At 47.0% G+C, this 14,497-nt stretch overlaps 1 protein-coding gene across 3 annotated transcripts in view; it reads left to right on the top strand.

The window, feature by feature from the left end:
• The first annotated feature begins 1,839 nt into the window (after nucleotides 1–1,839).
• Nucleotides 1,840–14,497, top strand: part of shroom2a (shroom family member 2a) — a 50,414-nt gene continuing 37,756 nt past the window's right edge. For 2 of the 3 annotated variants that reach the window (XM_029256562.1, XM_029256558.1), the window contains exons 1-2: nucleotides 1,840–2,531; nucleotides 2,640–2,851. In XM_029256562.1, the coding sequence (XP_029112395.1) occupies nucleotides 2,678–2,851 (174 nt within the window). In that variant the 5' untranslated portion in view covers nucleotides 1,840–2,531; nucleotides 2,640–2,677. Of the gene's footprint in view, nucleotides 2,532–2,639; nucleotides 2,852–8,107; nucleotides 8,203–14,497 lie in introns of those variants that run through there. The other variant, XM_029256568.1, reaches the window with a different exon arrangement.

Here is a 14,497-nt window from a genome sequence, read left to right as displayed (position 1 = left end):
TTATACACTAATACTGAGGGGACAAATTGGGACTTTTTTTCAACTTTGTTACACCTATGGGTTAGACAATGTACATTTCCAAATTAAGTAAACATGTCCGTTGCTGACCTTAGCTGCTGAGTAGGGAACAAATTTACTGACAAAGATAGTTGAATTGGTCATTAGTTTTTATGCTTATTTGAGTACACATTTGAGGACACAAAACTGTTTGCTGTCTTCATGAAACACACACACTTCTCTCAACTGGCGCTCCACAGGGCCAAGTGCTCGGCCCCTTACTCTTCTCAGTCTACACCACTTCCCTTGCTCCTGTGATCACCTCCCAAAGATTCTCCCACCACTGCTATGCCAAGGATACCCAGCTCTTCCTCTTTTTCCCCCAAGAGCTACTGACATTTCCTCACGCATTGCCACCTGCCTCTTGGATGTCTGCCCAGATGTTTGATCACCTCCTCCAGATCAACCACACTAAACCTGAGATCATTCACCTCCCAGCTGGTCCACCTTCCTGTCTATAACTCTGACTCAAGCTGGACAACTTAACCTTATGCTGGACAACTCTTTCATTACTATCTTCCCTCCTCCTCTATGTCCTGTTGGCTTCCTGTAGCTGCCCGTATCAAATTCAAGACTCTGGTTACATCCATCAATGGATCTGGTCCTCAGTATTTGCAAAGTATCAATCAGTACACCTCAATTGGGCTGGTTTGCTCCTTGGTTTGCTCGCATGGTGGTCCCCACAAATAAGAGGTCCAAAATCAAATCCCCAAAGGTTCTTGGTTCTGGACCCAGTGTGATGGAATGAGCCTCCTCTCACTCAGAACTGCTGGATCCTTCTCAGCTTTCAAGAAGGATCTCAAAACACAACTCTTTCAGTCTCATCTCTTCTGATCTGCTATGCGCTCCATAAATGTTATCACTATAAAATGAAGAAAAAAAACAATATGCAGCTTCTTGTGTAATGTACACTGGTTTATACTGTGATATGTGACCAACTGACTGTACTAGAGAACCACGTGTCCGCATCCAAATCTCTCCTGTTGGTCTGACGTGCTGCTGTGTTGGTTTTCCCGAGATGTGCTGCGCTTCTCCTAAACGAATAGCCTAAATGTAAATATAAATCCTGAAATAACCGAAGACACGTGCTAGTTTGAGACAAAAGGTTTGTCACGTGTTCAGTTGAATTACAGTCTATGATGAAACACAAACAGGAACAAGAATGAATGAATGAGTCCATTATCTTTTCGCTCTTTCACGCAAATTCGCTTCCGCTTCGAGTTCGAGGCCACTTGGAGGTTTCTTTAGTCTCAGCGTAAATCGACTTTTTTCATTGTTGCTGACGGACTGTTGTTTATTTTGCGAATTGATACTTTACGACCCAACTTTCATTTCTTCGTTTATATTCATCCCGCGTATCTTCAAAATTGCCCTAACAGAATCCGACATGCCCCCCAGCGAAAATATGAAAACCTGAGTAATTTACTGTTACGTTACGTTCGAGTTATGGCACATCGGTCCACATTAAATTAATGACGTCTTAAATTCTTTATGCCATGGTGAAACTGAAAAAAGCTTCGATTCACGTACTAGTAGTAGTAACTAGTATTTCTGCTAACAGCGTCGTTCACTCAGCGGGATCACCGGTATGTTTTCGCATTGTCGAATATTGGTGGGCGAACAGCTAATTTTCTCTTAACATTCCCTTATGGTTGTGTGGAGTTATTTACCAGAGAATAAGACTGTAGAAACAGACACGTGTTTTATTTAAAAATCGACATGAATTATGAATGAGACGAACGAGGGCTGACGTGAGTCCCTGGCTGCACTTCCGGCCGGTGAGCAGCAGAGGGCGCCGCTGGCGGACCTCCTCGCGCAAACAGGTGGCGTTCGCCGCGCCTCTGCCGGCGGGATCAGGTATTTGTCCGCGCGCCGCTCTGGACGGACTTCTGGGAAAAAGACGCGACTCGCCTTCTCTTCGCTCGCGCCTCCTGTCAGCTTCGCTGCGGCCGCTCAATGAGGTGTGATGTGGGGCCGAAAGCGCAGGAGCGCGTGAGCGGCTCGGGCACCGTGCGGGGAAGGAGCCGGCGCGCGCTTGCCCGCCCTCGCGGGGTGTGGGAGTCCCGCGCTGCCGCGCGTCCTACAGCGACGAGTCAGTCATCGGGGATCACGAGCGACACGGGAGCCGCGACAGAAACTGAGGCGCTCGGAGTCGGACGAAGCGAAGGTGGGCGCTCACAACCCCCGGAGGAGGAGAAGGAGGAGGCGGTGTGATTGGAACCCCGGGCCGCCCGGTCTAGGAAGCTCGGACCGACTCGGGAGAGCCGCGGGAACCCGGGGGACTGGAGTGGAGCGACCAGGACTGGAGCCATGGAAACTGGGCCCGAGAGCGAAGCGCCCCCCCCGGGCTGACACTCTAACTCCGTGACTGTTGTAAGAGGGGGAGCGCGCGCCGGACGCGCGCACTCGCTCGGCGCAGTTTGAGGAAACTCGGCTCGGCGAAGGAGCGCGGGGACACGAGCTGAGAGCGCACTGTGAGCTCACTTTAATTCTCCTTTAAGAGCATTATGCATAAGTGTGTGTGTACGTACTATGCGCGCTCTTCACACCGCGCGCTCTGTTGACGTGTCTTCATCATCCAGGCGCCTTCCCCGCTGCCTCCCGCCCTCCCCGAGACTCCATGGACGCGGTGGCCCAGCGCGGCGAGTCGCTCCTCCGGCAGGACGCGGGGATCCCGGGCGCCCCGGACGCCCCCCGCTGGGCGCTGCTGGAGGCGCAGCTGGTCGGAGGAGCGCCGTGGGGCTTCACGCTGAGGGGCGGTCGCGAGCACCAGGAGCCCCTGCTCATCACCAAGGTGTGTACGCGCGCGCGCGCGAGCGCGAAATCCGCTCCCTCGCGCGGTGTGTTCGCCTGGCTGGGAAACACACTTGCACTTTCGACGTTTTATTAAACACTTCTCTCTTAGCTGCCTGTTATTAAGAAGAAAGTGTCAGTTTTAGGTCTGGGCAGTTTGTGCTGTGTCTTCTTAATTCCTCTTGCAGAAGTTTAATAATATACAGTCAGTTTTATCAGTGTTTTAAGAAAAGTGTCTGCTGTTGTTGTTGGACAGAAGCGCTTTTCTCTGTCAAATGTCTCCATGTAAATTTACATTCATTCATTGGCTTCTTTCCAATTATTTACCCATTCTACAACTGGTAATTTTGCTATAAGTACTTCTCTCAACAAGGGTACGAGAGCAGGAGGTGGGATTCGAACCTGTGACCTTTGGGTCCGAAGACAGTTGGTCTTTTTGCTACACTACAGGAATCCCAGCTGAGAACCAGGTAACTGGTCTTCCAGCTCTGCTCTGGAGGCTTACGGAGAAATGAGCACACCTGCTACCCGGTCCAGAAATCCCAGTTCAGGGTTCGATATGGGCTGGTGACCAGAAAAGTCAGCAATGCAGCTTAATTTTCTCATCACTTAAAGGTTATCACAGTTGTATTTCATGTTTTTTTTTTTTTTTTTTTTTTTTTTTTTATTAAAATTAAACTTTATTAATGCGTTGATGGATTTGCTGACTCTGGTGGCCGGTCAGCGTTAGTCATAAAGAACCTCCAGCCCAAGCCTTCACACACCATAATGAAGCCGGATGTATAAAGTATATTGACTCTCTGATATGAAGTGTATTTTCACTTCGCTTATCCAGTTTTGGACCATGCTTCACTTTGTCGTGTTATAAAATTACATTTCTGTGATGCCAGTAATTGATGAAGCGCTCAAGGAATTTGCTTCTGGTTGAAAGGCATAGGAGTTGTGTTGAAGGAGCAGATTTTAGAACAAATACGAAATATTCAGGAAAGTGGTGTGTACTTCTTCCGCTGGATATTTTTGTCATCAGTGAAGATACTGGGATGTGTATTATTTGTGTAATATTGTATATATGTAATATTTATGCAGTATTACAGAATTTCATTTTTCAAATTTTTCTACAAACCTTTAGTGATGAGAAGTGATTTTTTTTTTTTTTTTTTGTGTGAAAACAAAAAATGTGTTATTCTTGGAAATAGACGTGGTAACTGATGACCTCATCTTACCTGAAGCTTGTGTATTGGGAGCACGCCGTTACAGCATTCACGTGTGCATGGGTTTCAAAAAGCACAAAATCTCAGCAGTCATGCGGTGCACGGAAAACCGAGACTCGCCGTGTTCTCAGGCTTTCGGAAAGCGCCGATGGGGCTCTTGCGCAGCCCCCTCTCACCCCTGCCCTCGTACGTACATTCCAGATGTAAACAGCGGTATCAGTACCTGTCACAGATGGCCCTTCTTCTCGCCGCATACCACGTTTTGGAAATTCCTTCAAGGACTTTGTTAGATCATGTCGTCTTCAGAAGGGTGTCCTGATTGGTCACCATATGTTTGTAAAACCTTCTCTAAATACTAGGGTATATTTCAACGCAAGTGTTTGGGTTGTACAGCACTCTTAGACAGAATACTCACACTTTGACCTCAGTTTCACTGAGGACCCCCCCTGTACTTTTGGTGTTGAGTTTTGACATGGGTTGGGGTTCTGCAGCATGAAGGGAGCCTCGTGGTTGGGCTTTCCTGCCTCTGAGCTTGTGTGTAAGATGTGGGGGGTGGAAAAATAGGATTTCCTTGTTTTCCACACTTGTTTAAATCTGTCTTTCCTGCCATGTGATGTGACCGCAGCAATAAAATAGCGATGCTCATGCGTTGTCGTCGCCTGGCCGGCTCTCTTTCCTTAGTCCATAGCGACATGTCGACCGTCGACTCATTTCTTTCTTCCGTGTTCCTGATGGAAGCGCTATTTAGTCGACTTTCCAGCTCTGAGAAATACCTCTCTGATTTTATGAAGTGTTAAATATGCCAAATAAAAGGTTAAAAGGCGGCGGCAGGTGACAAATGGTTATAGCTGTGGCCTTGCACTTGAAGGACCCAGGTTCGAATCCCACCTCCCTCTAGTACCCTTGGCGGGGCGCTTACCTTGATATGCTCCAGTAAAAAAAAAAACAATATTGTATCAATGGGTGAACCATTGTAACGGTGTTAACAACGTAAGTTTATTTGCAGAGAAGTCTCAGATAAATGAAGAAAGGTTAGCGACAACTGGAATTCTATGAAGGAAGAAAAGCCATTTTCTGTGTTGACGGTTTCTGAATTCTTGGTTTTACACGGTACATGTTGTAGCTTGCAGCCTGCTTGCTTAGCGAACCTACTTTTCACAACACACCAGTCCATTCTAGAAGAAGTGACATGTATATGCTGTAATCACTGGGACTATTTAACCCTGAAGTTGATGCGAGGGTAGAGGAGGTGGACCGTGACCCTCTGTAGGGGTTTCGCCCGTTGCGCCACTCGGCCGGTGAAGACCTTCTGGTTGCGTCTGAAAAAGGAGTGTTTTTAAGGGCTCTTGTGTGTGTGGTGTAATGAAGGTGCTCACCTGCTTGAGTCCAAAGCATGGTCAGTACCCTAGACCTGTCATCTGGGGATTGTGTTCATGGTAATGAGGTGATGCCGACAGGTTGATGATTGGTCGGCGCACTTCCCGTTGTCATCGGTCCTGCCAGGTACCACGTGACTTGTGGAGTGAGAGGACTGCAGTTTTAAAGCATGTGCATTGGTTACAAGCCTAGACAAGCTCGGTTTGCTTATCTTTAGGTTGAGGTCTGGCGGTTAGAGCCACCGGGTTTGGAGCCATAGAGCCAGGTTCGAACCCCACCTCCACCTTTAGTACCCTTGAACAAGGTACTTACTCTATATTGCTACAACAAAAGTTGCCCAGCTGTATAAATGGGTAAATAATTGTACATTGCTTTGGACAAACTTGTCAGATAAATTAATAAATGCAAATTGTGCGGTATGAATGCGGAACGAGGCCCTGGAACAGGAATTTTCTGGATCGACAGGAAACCAGGGCGCGAGAACAGGGGCTGGTTACTCGACCGTGAGGGCATTTGTTGTGGAGAGGCTCCTTGGCCATAGAGAAGAAAAGCAGACCTTGCTTTCTGTGCCCTTCTTTCTTGATGGTCACAGGTTGGGTTGGGCCATGGCTCGGTGCAGCCACTCTCTATTCTTCCATCTTTGACTTGCGACAAAAACGGATCCTGAACTTTCTGGGCTAATTTAAACATGTTGCACCTATCAGTGGAGAATGTCAGAAATCCGAGGCAATGCGAAACAGCGGGTGGACGAGTTAATCATCAGCCACGAATGACCTTACTTGATGTGCTCCTGGCTCCCAGTGGCAGCGTGCAGCTTGTCTGTCCTGCTCGCTTTGTGTGCTATGTTCATGTTGACCTAACGGAATCCAAAGTCCACCGGTCTGTGACGCACAGCGGGATTCTTTTTGCCGCAAATCATGCACCTCTCAGGCATTGACCACCCCTCGCTTCGGCACAGTAGAGCAGCGAGTAGCTGGGCTCGACGCGTGTGACGGGAAAGAGTCGGTCCGCTGATCCCGGAGGTTGCGAACCAGCCAAGAGCGGTGCGTTTGGGACCCGGTTCTGGTGGTTGCTGCGGCGAGTTTCGGCTGCTCCTCAGGCCTTTGTACCCCTGGGAAACGAGACACACCTCAACGGCCATTCGAGTAAGTTAATCTGTTACTCTTTGCCTTTTTCCATGTCATGGATTTACCTAGAAATTGGTTGGTTAGCTTTAAATGCTGGGGGCATTGTTGGTATGACCAACACGCTTGATTACCAGCACAACTCTGGATATTTTTGGCATTACTAGGACCTGAGGACTTGCCTTGAATACTTGTTCGCTAGCTTCACGCCGAAGGGAGGTGTTGCCCGAGGCACGCTGGACCTGCCTGGTGTTTCACCACAATGATAACGCTCATGTTTTTTTCTGTTTTGTCTACATAGCCGTGAAGAAGGGCTCAGGAAGCGGGAAACTGTTAAATGGAATTAGAAAAAGACACTTCATAGCCTCTCCTGAACTTTCTTAAACTGCAGCATGTTCTGAGACTTGAAATACATAAGACACTAGCCACATGGTTTAACAATTTGCAGAGAATTTCTGTTGTACCCTCAAGTATGATTTTCTTGAATTTCGGTTATGTCCGCTCCCATGAAATTGGTAAACTTCAACATTTTTTTTTTTTTTTTTGGGACAGAATAATTAAACCTCGAACATTAAACAAGGAACATCACGGTTAATGTTTCACATCTTCATAGGACACAGCGCATCAGATCCAGGCGCTGCTGCTGTCTATTTGTCCATATAGCTTGACGTTTGGAAGGACAGGTGTCCCTCACAGGCAGAGTGTAGACTTTGTGCTTCTCCCTCACTGCAGATTTTTAGCGCAGGTTCAAGAGTTTTCAGTTGCTCTCCTTCAGCTGCTGTTTTGTAAAATGTGAGGAGCGAGGAGAGCGTGTGTCATTTTCTCAATTCTGGCCCAATACATCGTTTTATGGAGTTTTCCACTTAATGGCTCTGACTTCTGTCTTTGGAACAACCTTGTATCTCCGGCTGCGGTGTTCTTCCCTCAGCCTTGTCTGCCGCAGATGTCCTCCCCCGTCTCTTACCTCCCTTCCGGTTTTCTTTATCACTTAAACCCTGCGGTGTTTTCAAGGTCCTGCAAAACACTCCGTTCTAGTTTCAGCTAGTATCTGGGGGACACATTGTACTGTCTTTTATGCTCATGTGTGCTTCAGCAGAAACTTGAACAGTTAACTTGGCTCCCAGCAAAACTGGAGACGTGCTGTTAAGGTCGTGTTGCAAGCCTGAAGAATGTTGGTGGGAGTTGTTCTCTCTCCGGTGTGACTCTTCCAAAGTGCATCGCTCCCTTTGAAAGCCTGTGAAATGTCTGATTAGCTTGAGAGAAACTCGCACATGTGTTTGTCCTCATCCACATTTCAGCTGCAAGCGGACTGCGATTATGTCTGTTGTTGTCCGAGTTTATCAGCTTCCACCGTGGAAATTGCCACCACCCTATTAAATGGTTTCCTCCGTCCTGGGATGACTTCCACCGGGAGGGTCCAACACAGGCCAGCGCCACGAGCCGCGGATGGGGTTCTCCGAACCTGCCGAATTACTCCTGACAGCCCAGGGGCCTTCTGGGATGGGGCACGGGGCTGCATCTGGGATAAATTTAGCGAGGATTAGCGATCCTGCCGTGCCTTTGGAATGCTCCGCGGAATGCAGGGTTCGATTCCGAACTGGAGCGCTGGTGCCAAGCTCGTGTTGGAACAGCGCGTGCAGGTAGAGAGCGAGTGTGGGTGAATGCTGAGGTCCAGTCACTATCCTTTCAGAAACACTCCTTGGTTTTTGTTTTTCCACATTCTTTTCTTCTCCGTTTCCCTTTGAAACATCCTGCTGAAAGGATTTCGTGACTCTCTGTGTCCTTTGCTGAAGGAATCATCAGATCATTTGGTCTATGAGGGAACATTCTCTTCCATAACCATCTTTTCCATTAAAGGGTTTTTTTATTCTTTTATACAGCAGACATAATCATCATTAAGTGAGTGTAGATGGTGGACCAACACAGCAGATGATAAAGGTGATGACCAGCTGCATGGTTTCCATTCAGAGTTCTCAAAGCTTTGGATTTTATATTTTCTGACACTCAGGGCCATTTTTATTATTAGTAGACAATTCTGTAGGGGCACTGAAATTCGGGAGCGCCGCACTTTTCTACTGATATTTTGGGGAAATTTTATTTAAAAAAAAAAAAACCATGCTTAGTAAACTGTTTTATTACAAAATTGAGGATCTGCTTCCTTATACAGACATCCCTTAACTTATGAGCTCTTTTTGTTCTCATGGAACAAAAAAAAAAAATTAGTGCAAAAAAATTTGTCCAAAGTGTGCCCAGTAAAATTTGGAAGTCGCGCATTGTGCAAGTGAAGTGGAAGTGCAGTACTGTACTGCAGACGGTGTGTCTGCATCCAGATCTCTACGTCTGGTGTGTTAAGAAGTTAAGTGCTGTACGAGAGTGGGACATTATGGGAAGTGTGTGAAATTCCACAGGAGTGTCTGTCTGCCATTGTGTGTGTGTGTTATTTCATTGAATGATTGCAGACACATCAGAGCAAGAGCAGAAAAAGATTAACTGGTGGTTCTTTGGATATGTATGAAAATTTTAGCAACAGTGCAGTTTTAGAAAGTTGTTCACAATAAAAATATGCTCAGTGGATCCCTGCTCGGTTTGTTGCTCAGCTTGCAGAGAACCGATCATTTAACAATAACAGTGGGAATTACACCAGGGCAGTAACTTCTATCATAGAGTTTTTAGAAAACAGCCCTGAGTTTTCAGAGCACAGAAGCAGGGCAGCAAGGGTAACAGGTGTAATGCATTTCTGTAATGTTTTCTAAGGTGTATGTCACTTTGGAGAAAAGCGTCTGCAAAACAAATGTTTTATGTTGAGCTGACATTGTGAGATGATGGTTACGTAGGTGTTTTACAGTGGTGTCCTGATAGTTGGGGAAAATCAGTTTGGGGTTTTTGAATGGGCTGGGTACGCATTGTTATTTTTCCCATTTGAAATACTGGGAAATAGGCTTTTGGTATCCGAAATGCAGATGTCTGTACCGTTCTTGGGAATGAGTTAATGACGCATCCCTACACTGTCTTGTTGTTGAAATGTTGCAGCCTTCTGGGTAACGTTTTCTATTAAACAAACAGTCTGTAAATGGCATAAATCTATCCGTTCCCATAACAAACTTCAGTCTTGAAAGTGTTTAGTTTTCAGTCCGTTTTCAGACATCTGTGTAAATTTGTGTTCTGCTAATTCCATAAAAAAATCACTTATTTCCACATTCAGATTTTTCCTTAATTGGTTCGTAAGGTATCTCTAAAACGAAATATTTTTTGCCGCATATTTGTACGCGTACCTTTATTAATTCAGAGATAGAAGGCAAATGGTGCCAGAAACCCTAGCGGCAGCCCTGCAGAGAGTCTCTTGTTTTGTTGCTGTGTTTCTGTGGTGGTAAATGGCATTCGGAAAGCTGTGCATTACTTGTGGTTGTAAACAACTTTGTGGTGGCAGCGCTGTCAGTCATTGAGCTTCGTAAATTCTGGTTGAGGATCCTGACTTTGTCTCTGCAAACAGTTTGGAGAACAGCTCTGCTTCTACAGGGTGAGGTGGCACTTGGGGCTCTGCTGGAGTCTGTGGTCTGGATCCCCCCGCTATCTAAAGCATCTTAAGACGGGCTTTGGTCCCAACCCCTGGATGGGTGGAGCCCCTCCCCAGCAGGAGCAGTTCCGCTCGTTGCCCAAACGCACGGTACCGCGGGGGGGCACATTGCCCATCTGTACACGGGTTAGCTGGAGGTTGATGGGGATCTGTTCCCTGGGGGATTTTGAGCTTTGGCTGAATTGCACAAACTGCTGAAATCTCTTGTTCATGATCATTTGTTAGTGTGACATTTCTGGTACTTTTAAGAGGTTTAGGTGTCTGTTTAGTATTTTGTGGTGTACAGCGAGTGAAAATTTTGAGTACGCCGGGAGTTGAAGGAAGGCAACCCAGAAGTGTCCTGCGCGGTGGACACATCGCCTCATATCCTTATCACACTCAGCGTTTTCTGTTATGGGGTTGGGGGAGAACTTGTTTCCAGCAAGCGGGTTCAAGACTGGCTTTAGACTGGTTATTGCATGTTGAATTCTGAACTTGACTCCTGTGTCCCTGATTGGGGTCCTAAGAAAACTGATATCAGTGGCTGAATTAATCATGGAGGACCGCAAAATGCACGCTTCTTGATCAGCTCCTGGATGGGTTTCCACTGTTCAGACGCTACTGTAGTGTGTTCAGCTCAGTTTGCATTGATGGAAAATGGAAATATTCTGTATTGTCTAGAAGAGGCATCGATTCAATTTTCTGTGTGAGCTGCAATGAAAATGAACATTTGAGCACAGAAATATCATCAAGGGTTTAAGGTCTTCATGTGTAATTTTTTTCCTCTCCCCCCCCGAGGATCAAGTGTCTTGTTTTTGCTCTAGTGCCCTGTTTGATGCTATTTTCAATGCGTCCTTCCAGCAGTGCAAGCCCAGCGCTGGGGATGTAAACAGCCGAGGTCCTCCGGAGCTGCTGGAAACGGCGTCGCACAACAGCCACAGTGAATTTAAATGAGCCTTTTTTTCTTATTGTCCTGCATTTTCAGGCTTGAATGTACTGATGAAAGAAAATGGGAGTTCCAGAGATTTGGAGACTGCAAAAGGGCATTGCTTTAAAAACCAACTGTGATTCATTAAAATTCTTAGCATTCCCCTCATACCATGAGTATCGCCAAAAAGTCTTCATGGACTTTGTTCCAATCCTGGATTTCTGCAAACCATCATAATCCTCCTTTACATTGCTTAAACCTCACATGTGCACTCGGTGGCCCTTTTTTTTTTTTTTTTTTGCATTCTTGACGAGCTGAGAATCATCTATCTAAGGTTTTTGGATCTCTGAAGCCTGTGACAGGTCAGAGGAAATTCTTTATGCATTTACTTTATGAACATTAATAGGTTCTGCACTTTTAGCGGAATTGGACTTCTTTTGGGGCTGAGACTTACAGCCGTGCTGAGTCCCTAGCTAAGGTGTGCATGAATCCCAGGGATGTTGAAACAGGTGCTATAGGTTATATAGGGGGCGTAGTGATTAGAGCTGCTCCCTTGCACTTGAAGCACGCGGGTCTGAATCCCACTTCCTACTGTAGGACACGAGATCGTGGTTCTTGCCCGGAATTGAGACGGTAAAAATTACCCAGCTTTGTAAATGTGTAAGTAGCTTAATTTTGTAAGTTGCTTTTGGAGAAAAGCATCAGCTGAATGAGTAAATGTCTTAATACGGTATTAATGTTAGAATTGTGAATGTCCTTTGTGATGCCCGGTGTTAGGAACAGTGGCATCCAGACTGGCAATAGGGTACAAGGAAGGTAGCGCTCGCAGCGGTACATCTATTTATTGCCGTGCAAGTTTCTCCTCTGATACGTCGGTGAGAGCTGTCCTACTTAATTTCTTTCATTTGGGAAGCACCCATTGCATTCCCCCCCCACCACTTTACAGTCGGCATGTATGACTTGGGTTTGAGGTCTAGGAACAGTGCCTTCGGAGATACTTAATTATTTTATAATGTCAAGGATTCATGTTTGGAGGTCAGAATTGAGACTCCTGCAGCAAGAATTTGTTCTGTGCACTTTCCCTCAACTCCAGATGATTCTCGTTTGCCGTTTTCAACGGGTGATGTTTAGCTGTGGTCTCGGGATTCAGCTGTTTCGAAATCCGTTTTGGAAACGCTTATATCCTTTGCAGAAAGTGGAGATATTTTGGTGCCGTGTGACACGACAGCGGAGCTGCTCCAGAGCAGAATGACTTTGTACACGGCGCGCAAAACGAGTTCCACGGAGTCCGTTGGCCTGTTTGCGGGTTTCGGAATTGGGGAGGATAGGTTCAAGGTTATTTTGAAAAGGAACGAGGAAGCGGTCGGCTCACCTACTGACCTCCTGACCCTTTCCTTCTCCGTTTCTATGGCGACAGCGCAGCGCTTCACATTCTGTGGCTTCGGCCTCCTTTAATTTTTCACCCGGGCTTTTGGCTCTCGGCAGGAGCCCTCGGGCATGTGGCGGCCCCCGTGCGCTCGGCCTACCCGCTACTTGCAAATTTTAGTGAAGAAGCTCCTGAAATTCTTGTGCCTGCTGTCCACCATCAATTCTTCACACTCCACTCGCCTTGTCTCCCCTGTAAAGTGATCTGTCCACTTCACCGTGGTCGTCCTGCTCTTCTCTCCTCAGTCAGCAGCTCGTGTGGACTCGCAGGCCGTTTCTCCGTGACGTGATGGTATGTCTCCCAGACACGTCAAGAGTGTGCCGACAGATGGGTCCGAAAGCCCCGTTCTAAAGTGCAGCTTCCTTCACGCAGGAATTTCGGGTTTTAACGGCACTCATCTGATTGTAGTCATCAGAATGTTTTGTGTATCCATTGCTCTCTGCTTTCTTGTGCTTTTCCTTGTCGTGCTCAAGTGCAGAGAAATCAAGGGCAGAGTTTCATAAAGAGCTGATGCCCTAATGTCTACTTTTTGCGTCACTCGGGCCTTCCCGGATGTGTTTCTTCAACAAAGTGCTCCTTTCTCACTCTGGTCCAGTGAAGGATCTCAGTGGTACCTCTAGTTTGTTTTACATAAGTTTCTTTTTTTGGCCTTTGCAGTTTAGTTTCCGTGCTTTTTCCGCTAGTATGACCAAATTCCAAGAGTGCTGTTTTCAGAATGGCTGCGGGGCTCCCAATCACCGCATTAATGAAAAATGGATGGCCCACTGGTGACTTTTCTCCCCTGTCCCCGTCCTGCTTCAGCAGCCCCATCCAACTCATGTTTCCTGCGGTCGGCATCATGTGTCAGCAGCTCTCTGTCTCCGACTTAGAGAGGCACAGCCAATGCCTCTGGGACTCACAGACCACAGTCAAGCATCATCACACGCAGGGGTCCAGCATCGGGGAGCTGCGTGGGACAGCGAGGGGATGGTGGACGAGGGTGGCCCGTCAGCTGTCAGCCTGGACATGTGGCCTTGTGGATGGGGACTCTTTACAGGATGTCTGTCAGCTAAAAGCAGCCCCACAGTTCCTTCGCACGGTATCCTCTCCCAGAGCTGTGCTGCACAGCCGGAGTAGGCCGGAAAATATTTATAATCACTTTGCTGATGGGGTGTGAAAGGACCATGAGAAGGTGGAAGGGGGGGGGTTATCTGTCTTCCACAGCTGGCGGTATCGACATCCTTCCCTACTGCATGCAGGACAGCAGCCCCGCTTCGCACTTCCCAGAATGACGACGCACAGCTCGAAGCACTTCACATTTTACCAGCAGCAGCCAGGGAGGGTTAGATGCAGACAAAGTATGGTAATTTTGTCCAGTACCACTTTTTTTGTTTTTTCCACTTGTGGCTGCATATAGTATTGAGTCAGATAGGAAATGCCAAGGTGGCAGGATGTGATACAAGTTTATGCAGCAGTTAGGAAGTCAGGAGAGAAGTGGGTCTGAAAGATATTTTGAGAACCTTCTTGAAAGTTGAAAGGGATTCAGCAGCTCTGAGGAGAAATGGAGCTCATTCCATCACCTTGGAGCCAAAACTGAGAACATACAGACTTTGTTTTGCTCTTCCAGTGAGTGGGAGCACGGCGCTCTCACTGGGGTGTAGGGAGCACTGAGCTCCAGCAGGTATCAAGGTGCAGGTCCTTTAATCATCTTGGTAACCCATAAACAGAGTTTGGATTGTGACACAGAGCATTAAGACTTTGATCCTGTACAATGCAGTATATTTCATCGTACCGTAGTACTCTAACTCAAGTCAGGGTTTGGCTAGAGAGTGACATCTCCTGACTTCCACAGCTGTTTGCAGGTGTGAATAATTTACCGCTTTTTTTTTTTTTTTTTTTTTTCTCCCCCCCCCTTCCTAAACTATTTGCGGAAAGAATCTGAGATTTGTGCCTTCAGAGCTCAACAAACCCATGACTAATGAACTGAGCGCTGGGACACAGCAAATCCAAGGCCCTTCGTCCTTGGTGGACATGACTGACCCCCCCATA

This window comes from Scleropages formosus, chromosome 1 (assembly GCF_900964775.1).
Source record: "Scleropages formosus chromosome 1, fSclFor1.1, whole genome shotgun sequence".
NCBI classification, from domain to species: Eukaryota; Metazoa; Chordata; class Actinopteri; order Osteoglossiformes; family Osteoglossidae; genus Scleropages; species Scleropages formosus.
Note: the sequence above shows the minus strand (reverse complement) of the source record. Positions and strands in the feature narration are given on the sequence as shown.